Raw genomic sequence first — 23,581 nt, forward strand, 5'->3', positions numbered from 1 at the left:
TATATGTATTTTCCTTTCATCAATGTCTATATGATCTCGTGAACAGGTTGATGACAAATAAACATCACTGTGAGGCCTAGCAAGGTTTCAACTATGGAAATCATTATCCCCACTGTTTCCTATGTTATGATTCACTTGATTTTTGGATATGCTTCAATTTTGGGCTCAACCCCTAAAATTAGATGGAAAAACGGATGGATAGTGTGTATGGACCACATACATTCAAGGTGGGTCCAACTGAGTTTACTCAGTACGATAAGATCCGATTTCCTTCCCACCGAATCCGCGTCCCTAGTTTCATGTTTTGCGCTTCAATTCAGAGAAGGTTGTATTGTCAAAAAATGGAACATTTGTTGGGAAGGATGATTGTTGTGATGGATTGTTTATACTAAATGTATCCTCTATTGATATTAATAAGATGAATTTCAGTTCTGCATATTTGATTGAGTCACTTGATTTATGATACAATAGATTAGGACATATAAATGTAAAGGTTTTGATAATAATGAGAAAATTAGGTCTTATACATGATTTTTCAAATGAAGAACCAAACAAATGTAAAGTATGTGTATAATCTAAGTTATATATATATATATAAACTATTCAAATCAGTTTTTAGAGAATCTGAAATTTTAGAACTGATTCATAGTAACTTGGATGATTTTAAGAATCACGTGTCTAAAAATAGAAAAAAATACTACATCGCTTTCATATATGATTTCTCTAGGTATATTAGCGTGTACTTACTAAGAAGTAAAGATAAAGCTCTAGAAGTCTTTATCAAGTGTAAGACGGAAGTTGAAAATAAATTAAATAAGAAAATTAAGAGGATCAGAAGATATAGGGGAAGTGAATATGAATCCTCACAGTTTAAGAAAATTTGTGAAAAGGATAACATTATATATGAAGCCATTAGCCCTTATACAATAGAATAGAACAGTATAGTAGAAAGAAAAAATAAAATTTTGAAAGAAATAATGAATGCTAAGTTGAATAAATCTGCTTTACCCTCAAACACATGGGGAGAAGCCATACTTTCTACTTGTTACATTTGAAATAAAATATCTTATAAGATTACAGGTAAAATACTGTATGAACTTTGGAAGCAAAATCGATCTAATTATAAATATCTTAAAGTGGGAGTGCTTAGCAAAAGTAGGATTACTTAAAACTAAGAAAAAGAAGTTACATTTGAAAATAATAGACTGCGTGTTTATAGAATATGCAGAAAATAGTGTAGTCTACAGATTCGTACTTTTGAAATGCAAAGATAATATCTTAGATCCTAACACTATCATTGATGTAAGAGATGTAGAAGTATTTGAAAATATTTTTCAAATGAAAGCTACATCTAAAGAACTTGATGCCTAAGATATTGCCTCAACTAGTAAAATCATAGAAAGTAAAAATGTAAAATAAATAGAATTAAGGAAGAGTGTAAAGTTGGGAAAGAGACTTAGGAGATGGGTTTATACATTTCTACTTGATGATAGTCATTTAACTTATACAAAAGCTATTAATTCACCAGATGCATCATTTTGGAAAGAAGTTATAAATGATGAGTTAAAATCTATTTTGTCCAATAGAACTTGAGAATTAGTAGATATATCACCGGGAACAAGTCAGTAGATACTAAATGAGTTTTTTAAAAAAAAGTAAAAAACGATTGGTACCATTGATAAGTTAAAAGCTAGATTATTGGCCAAGGGTTTCTAATAAAAAGAAGAGATAGACTATTTGATACCTATTTCCCTATGACCAGGAACTCTTTTATTAGAGTTCTTATAATAATAGCTTTTATATATAAACTTGATACCTATTCCCGTGTGACCACTCTCAATTCCCACTGCTTTTTTTGGTGGTGTGGCCCACTTGAGCTTGGGATCTGTCTTATTTTATTTTATTTTAATCTAAGGTGATCTCGCCAAATGGACTGAGGGTTTGGATATAACACATACATCATGGTGAGGCCCACAGAACTTGGTGTCGTCAACACACCACGGTACAGCACGCAATCCGTTTGGCCCTACCCGTAGTGATTATGACCGCTCATCCCATGGGCCCCACCGTAGGAGGCTCGCGTCATAGAACTCCTACCGGCGTGGAAAACCACGTTAACTCTCACCTATCCTCCTCTGCATAAGCAGTGCCGTTGCCTGTCTGTCCGGATTGGCTACTCCCCTGCCACCAGCCAATGGCTGATGGTCGGTACTCTGTGGGCTCCACCATGATGTATTTGTTTCATCCATGCCGTACATCTATTTTTCGAGATCATTTTATGGTATAATACCAAAAATGAGGTACATCCCAATCTCAAGTGAACCACATTACAGGAAACAGTGTTGAATGAACGTCGAACATTAAAAACTTTTTGGGGGCCAGAAAAGTTTTGGATCAAGCTGATATTTGTTTTTTCCCTTCATCCGGGTCTGTATGACCTAATCAACAGAATGGATGTCAAATAAACAGTACAGTGGGCCTTAGGAGGATTTTAATGGTGGATATCCAATCACTATTGTTTTCCTGTGGTGTGGTCCACCTGAGATTTATTTCCCTCTCATTTTTGGGATCAATCCCTAAAATGATCTGTAAAAATGGATGAACGTAATGGGTTGGAGGTGCAGCCACCGGTTGGAGGTGCAGAGGATTAGGTGCAGCCCAGGTCTCACCTACGACGATGAGGCCCTTATTGTGGGCCCACCTTTGATGTATTTACCCTATATCCATATCGTCCATCCGTTTTTTTTCCAGGTAATTTTAGGGCATGAGCCCAAAAGTATCAAAATCTCAAGTGGACCAAACCATAAGAAGCAGTGTTGATTAACTTATAATGGGCCGCAAAAGTTTCAAATCAAGCAGATATTAATTTATTTTTACCTTCATCCAGGTTTATGTGACCTTATCAATAAGTTGGGTGGCAACTAAACATTACGGTGGGCCCTAGGAAGTTTTTAATGGAGGGGCGTTCAATCACCATTGTTTTCCTGTGGCGTGGTCTACTTAGATTTGGATCTGCCTCATTTTTGGGAAAATGCCCTAGAATGAAGTGGCAAAATGGATTGACGGCATGGATAAAACACATACATCATGGTGGGGCCCACACAGCACCGATCAGTAGCTACGCTAGCAGGGTCAGTATGCAATCCGCGTCCGTGTGCCTATATTGTAGCAGGTCATGATTGATGCAGTTCCATCAGGAAACAGAGAGAACTTTGATACTCCTGCAGAGTGATGGTTGATACGCGGGCACTAAAAAATTGCACGTCCCAATCATGGCTCTGTCCTAACTGACCAATTAGTGGACATCATAATGGTTGAAATGAAAAACAGACAATGGCCCACACTAACAACCAAAAGCCCACAAAATCAGATGTTAGAAATCAAAATCGAAATTTAGAAGATAGCCAGTTCAATCAAACTCTATATCTAGATAATGACCAACCTATCGTGGGACCTGCAATTTGGCCGGTTTGAATTAGTTCAAGTTCATTTGCTCCAAGTACACGTGCATCAAACATTACATGACAAGAGTGTACATCAAAGGGCTCCCTTCGAGAAAATGGCTCATAACTGAGAAGAGACTAAAAAAAAAATAAAAAAATAAAAAAAAATCTCACTCTTTTCAAGAAAAATTATCAAATTAGAGAACAATATCATCGCCAAAATGCAATATTACATTAATAATAATAATAATAATAGCTCATGAAATGAGTGTTTTCTGGATAATAAACTAAAAGGAGCAATATCCCAATTCCCAAGTGACAACGGGTTGGCAATAATGAAAATCTTGAACAAGATAAAAATGCTAAAAAGATTGCTAACAAAGTAGTGAGGCTAAACTTAATGCTTATGGTGATCTTCAACAATAGATTGGGGACGAGAATGTAAGAAAGATGTCTTCAAACTTGCAGTAATGAGAGAAGAAGAGTAGGGACTCAAATCATGTTAGATGCATTAAAACTGATGATCAAGGGTATTAGTCGAGGATAATGGGATCAATGAAAGGTGGAGGAACTATTTTCATATCTTCTTAAATGATAATTACTCTAAGAGTGTAGAGAGAAGGAACTATAAACTCAAATGACATCAACGTCCATAGATACTTTCGTAGGAATAGGATATCTAAAGTGAAAGAAGCTTCGAGAAATATGAAAGAGGAGAGGCGCTTGGATTATATGATATATTTCCAATAAAGGTTTGGAAGTGCATTAAAGTACAGGGTTATTTTGGTTAACAAAGTTGTTCAATAAGATTGTAAGATTGAAGAAAATGCTAGACCAATGGAGGAAAATTACCATGGTACCCATTTATAAGAATAAAGAAGACAAAAGAAATGCACTATCTTAGGATTAAACTTAGGAACCATATTATGAAACTTTGGTAAAGAGCAGTTGTACAAAGACTGCCATGAGATGAATGTATTAAAAAATCAGTTGGTTTCACACCAAGGAGGTCTACTACTGAATTTATTTTCTACCTTGATAATTAATGGAGAAATATAGGGAGACGAAGAAGGATCTCCACATGGTCTTTATTGACTTAGAGAAAACTTAGGATAGGTTCCTTTGAGAGTTAATCTAATGGGTGTTGGGAGAGAAAGGAGATTTAAGAGGATATATTGACATGATAAAGCATAGATATGAGGAAGCAATAACAAATGTGAGGACAGCTGGTGGACATACAAGTGATTTTTCAATTATTGTAGGCTTGCGCCAAGGTTTGGCATTGAGCCCGTACCTTTTCACATTGGTTATGTACAAGTTAATGAGGCATTTGTAGGAAGAGATCCCATGGTGTATGTTGTTTGTAGATGGCATGGTTTTGAAAGACAAGATGAGGGAGGCTGTAAACATAATTAGAATCTAAAAGATTCAAAATTAGTCAGACTAAAACAGAGTATATAGAGTGCAATTAGTAACAATAGTAGGAACGGGGAATTAGTTAAGATTGCTGACTAAGAAGTTTCCCAAAATGGCCACTTTTGATATCTTGCAACAAAAATTTATGAGAGTGGAGAGATTGAGAAGGAAATTACCCATAGAATTCCATCGGGGGTGGAAGAAGTGAAGATGTACCTATGGAGTTTGATGTGATCATGGTGTACAACTCAAGCTGAAAGGGATATTTTTTAGGATGGCTACAAGACCAGCCATGCTTTATGGGACAGAGCGTTGGTAGTTAAAGAACAACATGTCCATAGGATGTCTGTAGCTGAAATGAGGATGTTGAGATGGATGAGTGGCAAGACAAGGAGCGATGGAATAAGAAATGAATGCATCCGAGGAAATTTAGGAGTAGCACCAATAGGTAACAAGATGGAGGAAAGTAGACTTTAGATAGTTTGGTCACGTGCAATGGAGACCAAGAACTGTGCCAGTTAGGAGTGAGTTGGTACAAGTTAAAGGCTCTAAAAGAACAAGGGAGGGGAAAGCCCAAAAGGACATGGGTGGAGGTAGTACAAAAAGACTTGATGACCTATGTGGTCTAACTGAAGTTGTGGTAATGGGGACATCATGCGCACATGTGCATGCACACCTCCCCCTCTACGCACATACGTACGCAGAAGGAAGGCCCCACCATCGATCTGGCTCGATGACGACGTTCAGGGAGGGCCTCCTAGCTAGAAGACGAAGTTTTGGTTCAAAAGGGTGGGCCCAATAGTCAAGAAAAGCCCATCATGGGATCTCATGATCGTGGCCCACTCGTTGGATTGATTTCATATTTTAGGTTTTGCTTATTGTTATTATTTAGAACATCGTGAACGCTTTAGATTTCTTTGTTTGATTTTTTATTTTAGTTTACTTCATCGCCTAATAATAGGTTGCGCACATGGCGCAAGATTTGGAGTATAGGGTTTTCTTATAAATAGGCACCCCTTGTAGCTTTTTTCATTCATTGAAGATTAATAAAAATTCTGCGTTTTCCTACTCTCTGAGTTGTGAAGCCTAATTGGGTGCGAAGCCCTCCCTTCATCGAAGGGTTAAATACCGTGGTGCGAAGCCACATCTATCTTGATTCGCCCCCATCTATCGCCATCTCTACTACCCATCTTCTACCATCCCTTCTTCTCACCTTACCTCATCATCTACACTTCAAATCAATCATCTATTGCAACAATTCTCCTCCCCACGTCAGAATTTCAGAATCTGGCCCTACAGGAGGGTTGAAACTTCGGTGGATCACTACGCGCAAACTGTACATCGGATCGAGCTGAGATTTGGGGGTTTTGGAGTCCATCCCTGGCCGATCAGGGCCAAGGTGGTCTTTTTCTGAATAGTGGGCCCCACACACGTGCGGCCGTGATCACACGCATGTGCATCTGGGCCATTGTTGTTGTTCACGCGTGCGGTACTTCTCTAGTTCGTCTCTCTCCTCTTTTTCACCCAAAATTCCTAAACCTAACCCTAAATTACTCAAATCTCTAATTTTATGCCCCTTTTCTTACCCTAGGGTTCCCCGAATTGGAATTTCTGAATCCCTTGGATTAGTGACTGATTACTATGCATGTGTGGATGATTATTTCTTATCTTTGAGTATCATTTGGTTCATAATTTTTATTGATCCAGCCCTATCATGTGTAGGCCTGGACCCGCATAGATTCCCCTTAATTGAATGTTTGGACTTTCATGTGGGATATAGAATTTCTGTAATTGTTTTTGAACTAACGTGATCTTAAGCCTGAAATCTCGCATATCATATTTAATTTTCATGTCCTGCATCATGTGGCCCTTGATAGAGTGGAATGGCGGAAATGGATTCATGTCACTGACCCTAATCAGTTGGGATAAGGCTTAGATGGTGATGATGAATGTGTAAAACCAAAGACCCAGTTACTCCCATGGCAGGAAATCATGGGTTCTCATACATACTTCTTAGTTAATAGAAATTAAAGTGTATTTAGTTTATAACATATCCTAACTACCCAAATACATACCTTTAAACTTCAAAATAATAATAATAATAAATAAATAAATAAAATAACAGCAATGGTTGAAAGACTATACATCCATACATGACAGTTTCTTTTTTCTTTTATAATTTTAAGGGCATATATAGACTCTCCCTCCGAAATACTGCACACAGTAACCATTTCATCTGCCATTTTACTAATCTGAATTGAAACTGCAAAGAGCATTTTATTGATGATAAGCAGTAAACTGAGGTGATCTAATAGTTTTGTTTATATAAAACATATACCAAAGCACCTGTTCCCTCTCCACATTATAGACAGCAGTATATAGACCAGATGGGCTGTCCAAGTTCATAGGACGGAAGTTACCACGTAGTCTGTCCAGTATCTTTCAAACCCCACAAAGGCTAGAGAACGTCAATTTCTGGAAGCCATGGAATTGCTGCATTTCCATCTTGAAGCACTGGAAAAAGAAAAGAAAAGAAAAACAGAGATATAAGAGAACTAATGTTGATTAGGGTTGGAAATGGCCAGGGCCCAGGCTGAGCTGCATGCCAGTTTTAAATAGACTAAGCCCGAGTAGTTCAAAATTCAGGCCGAATCCTTACCAGGCCCACCTGATGCCATCTGTAATGTTAATGAAGTTTTTTAAAACAGAAGGGATCGATCAAAGAGGAGTAAGAGATCGGCAAATGATCAGTAAAACCTCTGGAACTTAGACATGGATTAGTGTGTAATGTATGGATAGCTATACATAACAGATGAAGATAATAACACTGTAAGAGTATTAATCTGTGACCTTTGCTAAGCCCACATGTGCTTTCAAGGAAGCTCATGTACACCCTGCCACATGTGTCTGCAAGGAACATAAGAAACAGATCCAATCCATCATCAAAGGGATTCCACTCAACAGGTGGGTGACATATGTCCTCTCCTAGAAATAGGCTCGCCCACTCAACAGGTGAGCAACATATGCGTGTTGAATTATTAATTACCATTTTCCTAACCATCCATTTCTTTACATGTTAAGTTCTGTCCAAAATTCTTAGTCAGAGGCTAAGGGTGATTATTCCTAAGGTCATATCCCCCTTCCAATATGCCTTTGTCAAAGGGAGATGGATTCTTGATCCTGTCCTCATTGCCAACGAATATCTACACTCCCAAGCTAGATCGAGGAGGCTGAGAATAATGTGTAAACTTGATCTTGAAAAAGCCTACGATCACGTGGATTGGAACTTCCTGGATTATATTCTCGAAAGAATGGGCTTTGGTTTCAAATGGAGATTGTGGAGGATGTGCATAATGTCCCCAAAATTTTCTGTTCTCAGTAATGGTTCCCCTGTTGGTTTCTTTAGAGCTTCAAGGGGAATTAATCAACGTGATCCACTCTCCCCTTTCCTCTTTGTTTTGGCAACGAAGGCCCTTAGTGCTATGTTGTCTCGGGGGCAGGAGGTTGGCCTATTGAAAGGTTTCTGTGTGGAGAATTTTCATCTCCCAATTTCTCATTTGCAGTTTGCGGACGACACGCTACTTTTTTGTGAGGCTGATGACTCTATGGTATCCTTTCTTAGTATGACAATTTGCTAGTTTCAAGTTGTTTCAGGTTTGAAAATCAATTTGTCCAAAAGTGAGCTCTTTGGCATAAACCAAGATTAAGAGGAAACTGTTTCTCTTGCTGACTCTTTTGGTTGTAAGGTAGGTAATCTCCCAATGATCTACTTGGTTTGCCTTTATGCATTGGGAAGCCACCTATTGCTGTTTGGGACAAGATCATCGAGAGGTTGGAGAGGAAACTCTCCTCATAGAAGCTTAATCTTTTATCATTGGGAGGGAGATTGAATTTAATCAAGGTGTCCTTATCAAACTTGCTGGTTTACTTTCTTTCGCTTTTTCAATGCCCTAAGTGGGTCATTGCTAAGATTGAAAAACTAAGAAAAAACTTTCTTTGGCAAGGTGGCATCAACAACAGGAAGTTCCCCCTTCTCAACTGGAAAGAGGCATGCATTCCTTGTGAGGATGGGGGAGCGTATAGAGAATGCTAGTGTATTGTGTATGTGGTTAGTGACCCTTTTAGTCCCTTTTAGTGTAAGTGCATGTGCACACTTCCCTCTTCTCTTGCGGTGTACTACATGCCTTATTATAATAAAACATTATGTGTTAGGGCAAGCAAGCCTAACACAACATCTCTCCCAAACTCTCCTCCTCCTCTCTCAATATTCTCCGCTTTTCTTCACATTATTATCATCAAATCATTCTCTACTTGGTATCAGAGCATAGATCCAGGCATTCTGCATCCAACAAATTGAGAGGCGACATGTCACCTTGCTGACGTCAGCAGCCGTACAGCTGACGTCAGCGTTGTACGGACATATGGACTTCGTTTGAACTAAAAGTTTAGGGGTTTGATAGATCTTGATTTTAGAAGACTTGTCATGATTTTTTAAAGAATTTTTTGGACCTCCTTTCATGGTATTTTGGGCGAAATAAAGAAATTCGAAAATCGGGCCCATCTTCCGTTTTTCTTTGATCTACCTCAAATCGGTAAGTTTTTCTTTGGTTTCTTTGCTCAAGATGGACCGAAATCTTCCTCCCAAGCTACCCATGGAGGATTTTTTACTTAAGATCAATGTTTGAGAGGTTTTTAACCTCAAACGGACGTGCAGCTGGGCCGTTTTTCACTTAGTTGGGCCTTTTTTGACTGAGTTTCATGGTATTTTGGATGATTGATATTTGTTTGAGGTTTATCTCTTATTATCTTGAAGGATTGAGTGAGATAGATTTGTTTGAATCAATCCATCTTGGCGTAGGGCCTCTCTTGGCATAGGTTTATCTCTCTTGGACTCTCCTATGGCTGACAAAGGGCCCTCATCTCTTGGCATAGGGTCTCTTAAATCCAACCCCTTGCAGATTACCTCCACTAAGTTGAATGGTGACAACTATCTTCAATGGGCACAATCTGTAAAAGTATCTTTAGGAGCCCGTGAGAAGTTGTCGTATATTTTGAATGATCCCCCAAGCTCTATAGATGTTACAAGTCTTGGACAAAGGAGAATTATCAAGTTATTGCATGGTTGTTGAATAGTATGGATTCCTCGATTAGCCACTCAGTGATGTTTTTACACTCGGCTAAAGGCATTTAGGATACACTTCATGATATGTTCTCGGAATCTCAGAATTTTTCACGGGTATTCCAGCTTATTCAAGAACTTGGCTGGTTCCAACAAAACTCCAGATCGTTAAAAGATTACTATTCAACGCTTCGGGGTATGTGAAATGAGTTGGATATGTATCAGCCGCTTTCTTCCAAATGTAAAGAGGATCATGAACATGCTCACAAGCAGTGGGATGATACTCGTATCATGCAGTTCCTAGCTGGGTTGAATTCCGATTATCTTTATGTTTGAGATCAAGTTGTTATGCAGGATCCTCTTCTCCCATTGACGACAGTTTATGCCATGTGTAGCGTGCTACTGTCTCTACTCTTCCTTCTCATTCATTTGTGCCACTCGAGCGTTCGGCACATCTTGCTGGCGATCAGTCCTCTCTTGGTCTTCGGGTACCATCGTTGAGTTCAGGGCGCATTTCTGGTTTTGGTGGTCATGGTAGAGGCCGTGAGGGATATCGCAGTCGTGGCGGCCGTAGTCTTCGTGGTCGTGGTGGACGTGGACGAGGACGTGATGGTTCTCGCATTTGTTCATATTGCGGTGTAACTAATCACACCGTTGATTATTGTTGACAGATACATGGTCGTCCTACGTATGCCGCTGTTTCTGTTGCATCCACAATTGCTCCTGAGACAGTCTTCTACCTCGACAGCTGAGCAGTCTACTTCAGGGGAGTCTCTTATTATTTCTCGGGCTGCATATGATGCCCTTATGCGGCTTCGGATTCGTGATATTCCTGAGCCATCTCACGCAGCTTCGGCCTAGTCAGGTACTGCCCTTCTTGCGTCATCCTCTCCTACCTCTTGGGTCATAGACTCTGGAGCTTCCTCCCATATGACTGGTAAGTTTCAATTCTTTTCTTCTTATTCTCCTTCTCCTCACACTCAGTATGTCACAGTCGCAGATGAAACCCAAACTCCCATCTCTGGGATTGGTTCCATCCCTCTTTCTTCTTCCTTGTGTTTGTCCTCGGTCTTGCATGTGCCTCATTTTCCATTAAACTTATTGTCTGTTAGCTCTCTTACTAAATCATTAAATTGTTCCATTACCTTCTTCCCTTCTTATTGTTTGTTTCAGGACCTATAGACAAAGAGAGTGATTGGTGGGGGGCATGAGCGAGGAGGCGTTTATCTTTTCGATGATACACCCGTTGTCGCTTCTAGTACCCTTTCTTTGGATCGAGAGTCCATGACTCGGTGACATTGCCGCTTAGGCCACCCATCCATAGCTAGATTGAAAATTTTATTTCCCTCCTTATCTGTCGCTAAACCGTTATGCTGTAATATTTGTAAATTCTCTAAATATCATCGTGCTACGTTTCCTCCTAGCTCTTCTGGGAGGAAATCTCAACCTTTTCTTCTGGTTCACTCGGATGTCTGGGGACCAGCTCCGGTTACCTCCACTTTTGAATTTAGATATTTTGTTACCTTTATTGATTCACGCATGACTTGGATTTCTCTTTTGAAATCTAAAAGTGAAGTGTTTGATGCGTTTAAAGTGTTTTATCATGAAGTGTGCACTCAATTTCAATGTTCCATCAAAACCCTACATTCTGATAATGGGGAGGAATACATGTTTACTGCCTTTCTGTCCTTCTTGCAGGAACATGGTATTTTGTCTAGGACGTCGTGTGCTCGCACACCTCAACAAAATGGTATTGCAGAACGAAAGAATCGTCATCTTCTTGAAGTTGCTCGCACCCTTCTGCTTGGTATGCATCTACCTAAACATTTTTAGGGTGATGCTCTTCTAACTGCTACTTTTCTTATTAATTGTATACTCTCACGTATCCTGTCTTACAAATCTTCATTTACTATATTGTATTCTCATGATAATCCATTTCCTCTACCACCTAAAGTTTTTTGTTGTACATGCTTTGTTCAAATTTTAGATGGAAGTAATGATAAACTTAGCCCCATGGCAATTAAATGTGTTTTTCTAGGGTATACTCGGAATCAGAAAGGGTATAAATGTTTTGACCCATCGACTCGCAAGAAATGTCTCTGCCAATGTAACCTTCTTTGAGGATATTTCTTTTTTCTCAGCTCCAGGCCGATCCCTCTGTGATCCTCTTGCGAGTAAGGGGGAGCATGACTCTTATCCTCTTTCCACTAGTGATCATGGAAAAACTCTTCTCCCCTCCATTAAGCATCCTGTTGGTGATTTGGGTGAGCTTAAGCCTTTTCGAGTGTATCATCGTTGAGATAAATCTTCAGATGCTTAACCATCCACCCTTCCGTTCACTTTGGATGTTGGCTCAGGTGACTCTCCTTCTTTGAGTTTAGATCTTCCCACTGCCTTGCGCAAAGGGTCACGATCTTGTACTCAACACCCCATTAGTAATTTCGTTTCATATGATTATCTTTCACCATCTTTTCAGTCGTTTGCAGCTTCCCTTTTATCACAGACTATTCCTCGATCTCTCTCACATGCTCTTCAAAGTCCTGAGTGGACGAAGGTGATGATAGAAGAAATGTCTGCTCTTGAGAAGAATCATACTTGGGACCTTGTGCCACTTCCTTTAAGCCATAAACCTGTTGGCTGTCGATGGGTTTATACGATTAAGTTTCTTCCAGACAGCTCCATTGATCACTATAAAGCCCATCTTGTTGTTAAGGGTTACACACAAACTCATGGTGTGGATTACTTCGAGACATTCTCTCTGGTGGCTAAGCTTAATTCGATTCGCGTTGTGATCTCCTTGGCCATTAATTTATCATGGCCCTTGTATCAACTTGATGTTAAAAATGCATTTCTCCATGAGGACCTTGCAGAGGAAGTTTACATGCATCAACCTCCTGGCTTTGTTGCTTCTCACAACCCTGCACATGTATGCCGGTTGAAGAAGGCTCTTTATGGACTCAAACAATCCCCACGTGCATGGTTCGAAAAATTTAGTCAGGTTCCCTTGGAGTTCGGCTTTGTTCGTAGTCATGCCAATCATTCTCTTTATATGTCGTCGATCGACGAGCATCATGGTTCTCAATGTCTATGTGGATGATATTATTCTATCCGATAGTGATTCTGCTGGAATGAAGGAGGTTAAAGATTTTTTGAAGACACGATCAAGGATCTTGGTCCTCTTCATTACTTCCTCGGAATTGAAGTTGGTCGCTCATTATCCAGATTGGTCTTGTCACAACGAAAATATTCACTCGATCTTCTCATGGAGATCGGCATGTTAGGGTGCAAGCCTACTACCACTCCTATGGATACTTCACAGAAGCTTCGACCAGATGAGGGTGCTTTCCTTACTGATCCCGGGATGTATCGACGACTTGTAGACTGGCTTATTTACCTGACTATTACTCGCCCAGATCTCTCATTTGTGGTGGGCGTTATTAGCCAATTCATGCAAGCTTCCCGTACTTCCCATCTCACGGCTGTCTACCGCATACTTCGGTATCTAAAATCAGCCCCGGGTCTTGGCCTCTGTTTTCAGTCGCATGGTCATCTTCATCTTTCTGGCTATTCCGATGCTGATTGTGCAGGTAGTACTTTTCATCGCCGCTCTACATCTGGCTTTTGTACCTTCCTAGGTGGCAATCTTATAACATGAAAGAGCAAAACGTAGCCAGTTGTTGCCCGGTCCTCGACTGAAGCAGAATATCGTGCTATGGCTCATGTGACGTGTGAACTCGTGTGGCTTCGCAACCTTCTTTAAGAACTTGGCTATCCTCCTTCGGATCCTGTTCCTGTGACAACCAAGCGGCCATCCATATTGCTCGTAACCCGGTTTTCCACGAGCGAACCAAGCATATTGAGGTCGACTGTCACTTTATTCGAGAGAAAGTAGCTTATAAGGAAATCATCACTCCTTTTGTTCGATCTGGGGATTAACTTGCTGATGTTCTTACAATATCCTTGAGTCAAGATGCTCTTCATCATGTTCGTGCCAAGTTGGGCATGATCAACATCTATGCTCCAACTTGAGGGGGAATATAGTGAATGCTAGTGTATTATGTATGTGGTTAGTGGCCCATAGTTAGTGGCCCTTTTAGTCCCTTTTAGTGTAAGTGCATGTGCACACTTCCCTCTTCGCCTGCGGTGTACTATATACTTTATTATAATAAAACATTATGTGTTAGGGCAAGCTAGCCTAACACAACATCTCTCCCAAACTCTCCTCCTTCTCTCTCAATATTCTCCTCTTTTCTTCACATTATTATCATCAAATCATTTTCTACTAAGCGAATATTAAGGACCTCCTTGTGGTTAACGAGGCACTTTTAGGCAAATAGATTTGGAGGTTTGGAAATGAAATTGAGTGCTTATGGAGCCAAATTATTGCAGCTAAATATGGTACTACCCCTCAGGGGTGGTGGACTAGAAGTTCATCCCTTTATCCTGCCTCTTTTCTGTGGAAAGGTATAGCCAGATCCGGTCCTACCATGTTTGAAAGAATTTCTTACCACCTGAGGAACGGTTCGAGAATCAGAGTCTGGTTGGATCTTTGGTGTGGTAATCACACCCTAGCTGAGTCTTTCCCATCTCCATTTGCCATTACCTCTGAACATGACACTCTTGTTAGGGATTGTTTCTACGATGATGGTGGGGATGGTATTTAGATCCCTCCCTTTGGAAAAATCTGTCATATTTGGAGATTGAGTTCACTCTTCTCATCTCATTTGCAGGGATTCTCTTTCTAACTCCCTCTCTATGGATGATTCGATGCAGTGGTTGATAATGGGATCGGGGTTGTTCACAGTGCGATCTTTCTACAGATCTCTCTCGGCTTCAAAGTTCTACTCTTGCTACCACACAAGATCTTTGTGGTTCTATGGAGTTCCCCTGAAGTTAGCAACATCCGAATGGCTGGTAGGTCAAAATCAAATCCTAACTAGTGATAACCAAAGGAAAAGGGGTATGCAGATCCCAAATGCCTGTCCTCTGTCTTCAGGTAGAGGAATGCAAATCATCTTTTCATCAATTGTCCCTTCTTTGTTGATATTTGGTGGAGTGTTTTTAGGCTCGCAGGTATTTCGTGGGTGATGCCGAAAGCATTGGATGATTTCTTTTGTGGTTGGAATGTGAACTCGGGAGGCGTTGTGGGAAAAAAGAAGTGGCGAATCCTCCTCATGGTTGTCCTTTGGGTTGTGTGGACGGAAAGAAATAATAGGTGCTTTTGGAATGTTAGTGTTTCTGCAAGAAGGGTTTTCTCCCAAGTCTTAGTGCATTTCAAGGATTGGGCACCTTAATTTCAGTAGGCGTTTTTTGTGTTCTTTTTATGTTCTTTTTTTGGTTTTTGTTTTTTTTTTTAATGTTTTTTATGTTTTTGTTTTTTTTTTTTTCGGGGCTTTTGTTGCTGCCTAGGGGTAACTAGTTGTATCGTTTTCCTTTCTTGTTGTCTTCCTATCTTTCCCTTTTGTTTCAGCTTGAAGTATCCCTTTTTTCAATAAAATTCTCATCTTTGAAAAAATAAAAATAAAATTCTTCACACATGTGGCCCACTTGGTAAATGGACCCCCTATGAATGGCCTAGATCACAAATAGGGGTGTTTATGTTTTGTGCTTAAAGATGAGCTCTGAAACTAACAATCATCTTAGCTTAATATCCATTTTTAAGAGAGTCAAACACATAATACCTCATGACTGTCTTGATGGAGTCTAGGTATAGGGAAGGGTTGAGAGGCATTTTCTGCAAGTTAGATATTGAGAAAGCTTATGACCATGTGGATTTGGGTTTTCTGAACTATATGCTTGGGAGAATTGGTTGTAGGGCGAAGTGGAAGGGATGGGTAAAGAAGATTCTTGGTAATGATTAATGGGTCACTGAAGGGGTTTTTCCAAAGTTCGAGAGGTATTAGGTAAGGGGATTCACTTTCCCCCTTCTTTTCATGGTGGTAGCAAAAGCATTAGGCATAATGTTGGAATGCAAGCAAGAAGTTGGTCTTTTCTGTGGATTTTGTGCTAACAAGATGAACTCCCTAATCTCCCATCTTCAGCTCGGGGACAACATGCTTCTATTCTATGACGCTGAGACAACATGCTTCTATTCTATGATGATGGAAAAGTTGCAAATGGTTATCTATTGTTTTGAAGTTGTGTTGGGGTTGAAAATGAATATTGCAAAGAGCGTGATGTTTGGGTGTCCGTTTGCCAAGGGAGAATCTATTAGAGTTGGCTATCTTGTTTGGAAGTGAAGCGGGTGAATTTCAATCCACTTACCTTGGGTTACCTCTTTGTATTGGCAAACCTGCGAAATGCTTGTGAGATGTAGTAGTGGAGAGGGGTTGAAAGGAAATTAATTAAGTGGAAGTGCCGGTATCTTTCATTGGGGGCTGCATAATTAGGTGGAAGTCGGTTCTGGGGAGGTTGGAGGCAAGATTTTCTGTGGCAAGGAGCAGAAGGAACAAAAAAGTTTCATTTTCTACGTTAGGGAGAGGTATGCAAAGCTTATGACGAAGGAGGGGGCATGAACTAGGGATTTGGAGGTTGATGAATAGGGCGTTGTTGGGTAAGTGTTTATGAAGGTTTGGGAGGGAGGAAGGCATTTTATGGAGGGATACAGTTACTAGCAAATATGAATGTGATGTGAGAGGGTGTGCATTAGGGAGTCTTCCATGTATAGGGCCTCGACGATCTGGAAAGGGATTGTCTTTGCCAAGTCATGCGTTGCTGAAGGGATTGACATTGCGCTTGGGGATGGGAAGATGATTCAGTTTTGGGAGGACATGTGGATTGGGGAGGAGTCTTTGTCATCATTATTCCTGAGAGTTGCATGTTTGTCTATGGCTCAAAATATCTTTACTGTGTAATGTTTTTTGGTATGTGGAGATTCCTGTGTTGATTATTTCTTTCGGATGAAGAGGTCGCAGAACTGGCCTCGTTGCTAAACCACATTCATTTATGCTGCCCAATAAGTGGGGAAAGGGACCGGTTGATATGGCGAAGCAATAAATCTGGGTGCTTCTAGCATTCTACAAGATGCTCCACAAGCAAGGGATGGGCGGGGAATTAAAAAAATACTTTGCATGTGTGGTCCTACGGTGCTCCCTCGAAGGATTCTTGTTGCCTTTGGTTGGCTAGTTGGAAGGGAGAGAGTTTTGACAGTGGATAATCTCCAAAAATGAGGGATGGTATTACCTAATGTTTGTTTGATGTGCATAGCAAGCTCTGAGTAGGTTGATCATCGCTTCCTCCATTGTCTGTTTGCTATTAAGGTGTGAATGGCTTCTTAACCAAGTTCAATGTCTCTTAGGTCTTACTGAGCTCTATTGGTGCTTCCAGGTGGCTTGGCATGGTGTGGAGGTAGGGAAGAAGGTGAGGGTAATTTGGTGATTGTGTTTGTTGGCAGACTTTTGGGCGGTTTGGGAAGAGAGGAACTGGAGGTGCTTTCAAAGTTCGAGCCACACCCCTAATCCGGGTTTTGTTATTAAATGGGTTTTGTGTATGAAGGGGGAGAATGATCTTTTGCAAGTTGCTGGGGCGATTGTTCGCCCCTTTCCTTTTGTAAAGTGCTTTGCACCATATCGGCGCTTTGTTAATAAAATTATCGTTACCTTTCCATTTTTTTTAAAAAAAAACACACACATAAAGCATGCACTTTTTGAAACTGGCGTCCTTTTGTAAGAGGAGAGACTATTAGGTTGTTTGAGGATAGACTTTAAAAAATGACTTCTTCTTCTTCTTCTTTTCTCGACTTCCCCTCAAAGACCTACCTAATTCAATAGGTGTGACCAGCATTCTATAGTAACTCAGAAAACTGACCTCTTCCAATCGATGAATGAGAGTCAGGTACATGCCTTTAGACATTGACATTAGGTGTCAAATCTGGTAAATAATGAAATCCTGAGATATCTGTATGGTAATACAATGGTAATGGAAAATATAATATTGTGAAGCGAGCTGACCCAATTGCCACAGAGGCATAGGAATTCTATCCTCCCACCTCCAATCATTTTCTGTTGAAGTAGAATACATCAACGAGATCTGGACTGTCATCTCTTAGGATTTAGTATCGATTGGCCAGTAACAAACAACTTCCTTTATTGGACAACCCCTAACCATCCAATCAGTGAATCTTTTTTCTCATTGAATTTAGCCATATTTTATTTTACCCCATCGATTAAATGGTTAGGACTGTCTCTGATCAGTATGCCTTTTTTTCTTTTTCTTTTTTGGTTTTAATTTCTGCCCCATTTACTATAGGACTTGTTCAATGTATGGTCCAGATCTCATCAACATGTACCACGTGTATGGTAAACAATATCCAGAAGCACTAGATGAGATCCCTTTCTAATATCAATTCATAAAAGTCAATATGTAGAAAAATGCTTATAGATTGATAAAAAAGAATTACAAATCTATAAATAGTCTTAGATATTCATTAAAAAAATTATATCGATATTTTTCCCCAATAGCTGAATTAACTTGTGTAGAAGACATCTAAACACATCCTATTGAAGAAAAAAAAGGGGCGGGCCTCGTGCACAAGTCATCTATTAATATTAGAGTTTTTTTTTAAAAAAACAAAAAACATCGTATTAGCTCTTACTCATAGACCTCTGAATGTCGAAATAATAATACAAAGGAAACTCACTGGGGGGAGAGTATTCAGGTAGGCTGATATATCTGGGGCAAGACGACCTTGAACCGAGCATGTCATCTTGAGTGCTAGATCCAATTGTGCAATCACGAGGCTGAACAAAGCATGGAACAAAAATTCAACTACTTTGACCTTTGATATCCTAAAAGTCCCAAATTCTGGTAAATATAACATATTAACAGTACATGCCAATGTTATATGAGATAGTAGGAGGATAAAGGGGATTTCTGGAAGCATGGAACTCAACCGGTCAAAAAGAAGAATAAGAAAAGTGCAGAAATCAAGCCTAACCTTAAAATCCTTATAGAAGCATATATGAAGCTCTTCCACAGCACCATGTTTGCAGGTCAATGATGGGGATGCCCCAAAAGTGTCCTTGATGGTGGCAACAATGTCTCCCAATGGATATTTGTTGGCATTGTTAGGCAGGTATCCAGCATCAGTCAGAATTCTCTGGCGGCAAATCGCATGCCATATTTAGAAGAAAAATGTCGAATAAAATGCAACATGACTTCCATAACATTGTAGTTCAATTAAAACCTTCAAATAAATTTGATGTTTGTATCATGCAAAATTGTGGATTATTGTAAGGAAGACAAGTACTAAATAAAAACAAATGCTTGTACATTTTTAAATGCATGTCAGCATCATAACCAACCCAAGCATCTTACATTCTGGATCTCAATGTTTGAGGAAAAAATAAAGAGTTTCTAGGCTGCAGTTTCAAATTTCAATAAAATCTTATAAATGGTTTAAGGTATGTGATGCAGCAGGAATGCACTGAATCCACAGCATGGCTGGCTGTGGGCGAGGACTCTGAATCCTGCAAGTGACTCAAACACGGAAGATCAGAATTCTCTAATGACTGGCCACCTGTGAGCAACCCAAGCAAAGATCAAATCCAACTTCAAGATGAAGAACAATAAAGGGAATCCACCCTCTTCTTCTTCTTCTCACAAAGAGAATTCATTCACTCAACCACCCCAATTACAATGCAAAGAGAGTATTTATACTAAGACCCAACCCTAATTAACCTAAGTCATTCATTGTACTTATACTAAGACCTAACCCTAATTAATCTAAGTCACTCATTGTGTATCCTGACTTCTAATCTCATCTACCAAACACTAATAGAATGTAAAGATACTGAAATATCCCCAAACTTAAGCAAACAACTAAAGAATGGCAACCAGATCGAAATAGAAGTTACACTGTATGGAGGAAATCAAATCCTCGCCATTCAAATCTATGCCCATTGCATCACTGGTTGGCGGGAATAGGATTTCCGCCATCTACTGCTAGGTCCAGGCACATTAATGGCCAGCAGAAATCCTATTTCTGCAAGTCAGTGTTCCCCCTCAAAACACCGTTTCTTCTTCTGGATAGGTCCAGATGTGCATGGCCTTGATTCAATGTTCTGGCCAGCTGATCATGGTCTTCTTTGGGACTATTCGGGATGTCCGGATGTTAGGCCTGTGGGGCCCTCAAACAAGTGCTCTTGTTGGCCACCCGGATTGAATATGACAGTTATCATACAAAACCTCACAAATCTTCCTCTTCGTGGGCTATGATTGGGATTTCCTCAGTGATGAACAATGTGGTTAATTTTGGGCCCATATGTTCTTGAATCATCTCCCTGGGTTGAAACAAACTTGTCCTTGAGTTTTGACCGAAGGGAAGGTATACAACATAGATAGCACGCATCATCCAAATCATAATGATTGATGGTTGCCAATACACATGCGTTCCAAGGCAACATCTGATCTCCTTTGACGTTCATCCCTTCATTTGTGCCGGATTTTGGTTGGAACACATCTATTGCTGACGGAAATTTACTGGCCACAATCACATAACAAATTTCATCGAAACAAAACACTTGCATAGAGATCAAGCCATGTTCAACTCTGATTTACCATCGACAGTGTCGTCTTCTTCAGGTTCCTCATCTAAGATTGGCACTCCACTAAAGCCCGTGAAGTCACTGGGTTCCTCGTTCAAGATGGAAGACTTATCGAAATCCAACATGCCAACATACCCATTAGGCACCACTTCGAGATCGAAGAGATGATTAATAAATAAATAAAATCTGTGATTCTATAGGATTTCCAAGATGGCCGAAAGGTTGAGGTCCCCCTTGCTTTGTGCATCATCCAACAAAATGTGACAACTGGTGACCAATAAGAGCAAACAGTCGAGCTTCAAGTTGCGAGATGAGATCGATGCCATAATTTATACATCACCGCATCTTTTTTAGCTTGATTTGTTGTGTTAATTCGTTGACTTTCCATCTCAGGAGCTAAATCTCCCTCTTTTGCATTGGGAGTGTACTGTTTGCAAACTCAAACCTGTGGCGCCAAGTGGGATGTATGCATTGTGCTTGGGAAATCAGTGTTTTTGATTGGTAGGATGCGGGGGATGTGATTTTGGGTGATAGACGGGTAATGTTGTGATGAGAATGCACAGATTGGGTTCATATGGTATAGCAAATGACGACAGAAAAAGAAATGGAAACAAAGTTGATAGGGGCAAGGTTATCTAGTTCCTACAAATTGAAGAACATGTCGCATTCGAGGTTACAATAAAGCCTCATAAGAGCTTACATGATGATCCGGCCTTTTCATTGAATGGTTTAAATGCACAGTCACAACTGTCCCAACCACCACAAAAAATTGCACGAGTCAACAAAATAGCCAAACATTTGATGTTCGGCTCTACAAACACCCAACCATCAAAGAAAAAACACATCGATCTTGCAACTGATTGAATGGAATGATCATGATTGTAATTTCCTCCCTCCGGTGACCTCAATTCTGATCAAGCAACTTTTTGTACACTGGCAATCAAACTCAGTCTTGATACCAACTGAGGCAACAAGGGATGCACATAATCCATAGCATGGCCAACTGTGGGTGATAACTCCAAATCTGGTAAGCAACTCGAGTGCACATGATGAGGAAATCCTCCAAAGATGGGTGATCGAAGAGCTACTCAAGCAACAATTAAACACAACTTCAAGATCAAGAACATGAAAAGGAATCCACCGTCTTTTCTTCTTCCTTCTCTCAAAGAGAAAACTCTGATTCATCAATCCAACCACCCCAAATTATAACACAATGAGAGTCTGTAAACTGAACATAAGCCTAATCAATCTACGCCATCCATCATCATCATCTTCATCTATCCTAATTTCTAATCTCATCCACACAAATACTAATACAACGCACAGATACCAAAAGATCCCTAAACTTATGCAAACAACTAAAGCAAAGCAAAACTGGATAAAAACAGACGTCACACTGTGGTGGAAATTGAAACCTCACCATCCCGACCTAGGCCCATTACATCACTAGCTGGTAGGAATAGGACTTTCGTCATCTAGTGATGGGTCTGGGGTCTCATCACTAGCCGGGGGAAATCCAGACCCATCACTAGCTGGCGGAAATCCCATTTCCCCAGCCAATCTTCTCCCTCAAACCACTGTTTCTTATTGCAAAAACGTCCAGATGTGCGCAGTTGTGATTCATTGTTGTTTCCTAGCTGATCATGGTCTTGTTTGGACTTTGGGTGTTTGGAAGTCCAGATGTTGAGTCCACGAGGCTTGCAAACCTAGGTCCATGATGCCCACCTGGATCGAATATGATAACCATCATATAGAGCCTCAAAGATCTCCTTCTTTTCGAATATAATAACCATCATATGGAGCCTCAAAGATCTCCTTCTTTGTGTGCTATGATCGGGACTTCCTCAAATATGAACGGTGTAGTTAATGTTGGGCCCAGATGCTCCTGCATTAGTATGTTTAGGTATCTATTCCTTTTGAGGGGATGAGATTAGCTCTCTTTTGTTTAATTCATAATAATTTTGGGAAATTTGCCTCTGGACATGGTTTCCCGAAAAAAAAAAAAAAAAGAAAAAAAAAAAAAGAAGAAGAAAGAAACCCACGCCAAATGTCTTTCTGTCATTATCCGACTCACACCATTGAGTGATTGGTACATCCAAATGGCCCCCTTAACTGCGATTTACAGTTCAAATCTCATTATTCAATTTGATTCTATAGGACACTAAATTCATCTTGAAACACCAAACTATTTCTAGATGCATAGTTCCAATCCTAGGCATGAATAAGTTGATGATTCAAAAGGATGACAAGAAATGGTATGCTCCAAGTATGGAAAAGTTCTAGTGACTTCAATGACAATAGCAATCAATGTTTCAAATAGTAGTCGTAGTGTAGCTAAATAGCGTAAATTCCATGTAGTGTACACTACAGGGGTTGTAGCGTGTAGCATTTGTAGCATACGCTATAGGGTATTTTTTTATTTTTTATTTAGTTTTGTTCGTTAAAAATGGTGTAAAACTCACATTATATATATATATATATATATATATATATATATATATATATAACTTAAAATGTAAAGTTAAAAGCAAACCTTTCATTATTTAGTTTCACTTAAAATGGTGGTGATCCTTTGTTAAAGTTGGTGTGAAACTCACATCCTAAAAACCTTTAAAACTAAACTTAAAACAAAAAAGGGTTTCGAAAGAGGGTTTTTGAAAACCCCTCTTTGTATAGATGACATTTGTATTGTACTTAATACTCTTAACCTGTAGGATTTTTATTTCTTTCATACTTGTGAGTTGTGACTTGTGGTTTCAATTAGATATTATTAATTAAAGTCGTTTGCTTGGAAAATTGTTGATGTGATAATTATTTGATTTGGTTTATGGCTTTATATGTGGATTGGCTTTTGATAAATGATAATTAATAATTTGCTTGAACATGCTTATACTTGAAAAAATGATACATCTTTAGGCATTTTATATTTATTCTGTTTTTTTCCCCTTACTATTTACCATATTTTTCCTATTTTTAAATTAAAAATAGAAGTATCATGTAGCTTATGCTATGCGCTATGCTATTTACGCTACGCACCATAAAGGGCTGAATGCTATGCA

General features: G+C 39.6%; 1 protein-coding gene across 1 annotated transcript in view; it reads right to left on the reverse strand.

The window, feature by feature from the left end:
• Positions 1-7,116: 7,116 nt before the first annotated feature.
• The window catches only part of LOC131240215 (ribonuclease 2-like), a 58,556-nt gene continuing 42,091 nt past the window's right edge, over positions 7,117-23,581 (reverse strand). The window contains exons 7-9 of the mRNA XM_058238339.1: positions 18,914-19,075; positions 18,617-18,716; positions 7,117-7,373 (exon numbers count right to left, since the gene is read on the reverse strand). Of these exons, the coding sequence (XP_058094322.1) occupies positions 7,318-7,373; positions 18,617-18,716; positions 18,914-19,075 (318 nt within the window). The 3' untranslated portion in view covers positions 7,117-7,317. The remainder of the gene's footprint in view (positions 7,374-18,616; positions 18,717-18,913; positions 19,076-23,581) is intronic.

The sequence above is a fragment of the Magnolia sinica genome, chromosome 3 (assembly GCF_029962835.1).
Source record: "Magnolia sinica isolate HGM2019 chromosome 3, MsV1, whole genome shotgun sequence".
Taxonomy (NCBI): domain Eukaryota; kingdom Viridiplantae; phylum Streptophyta; class Magnoliopsida; order Magnoliales; family Magnoliaceae; genus Magnolia; species Magnolia sinica.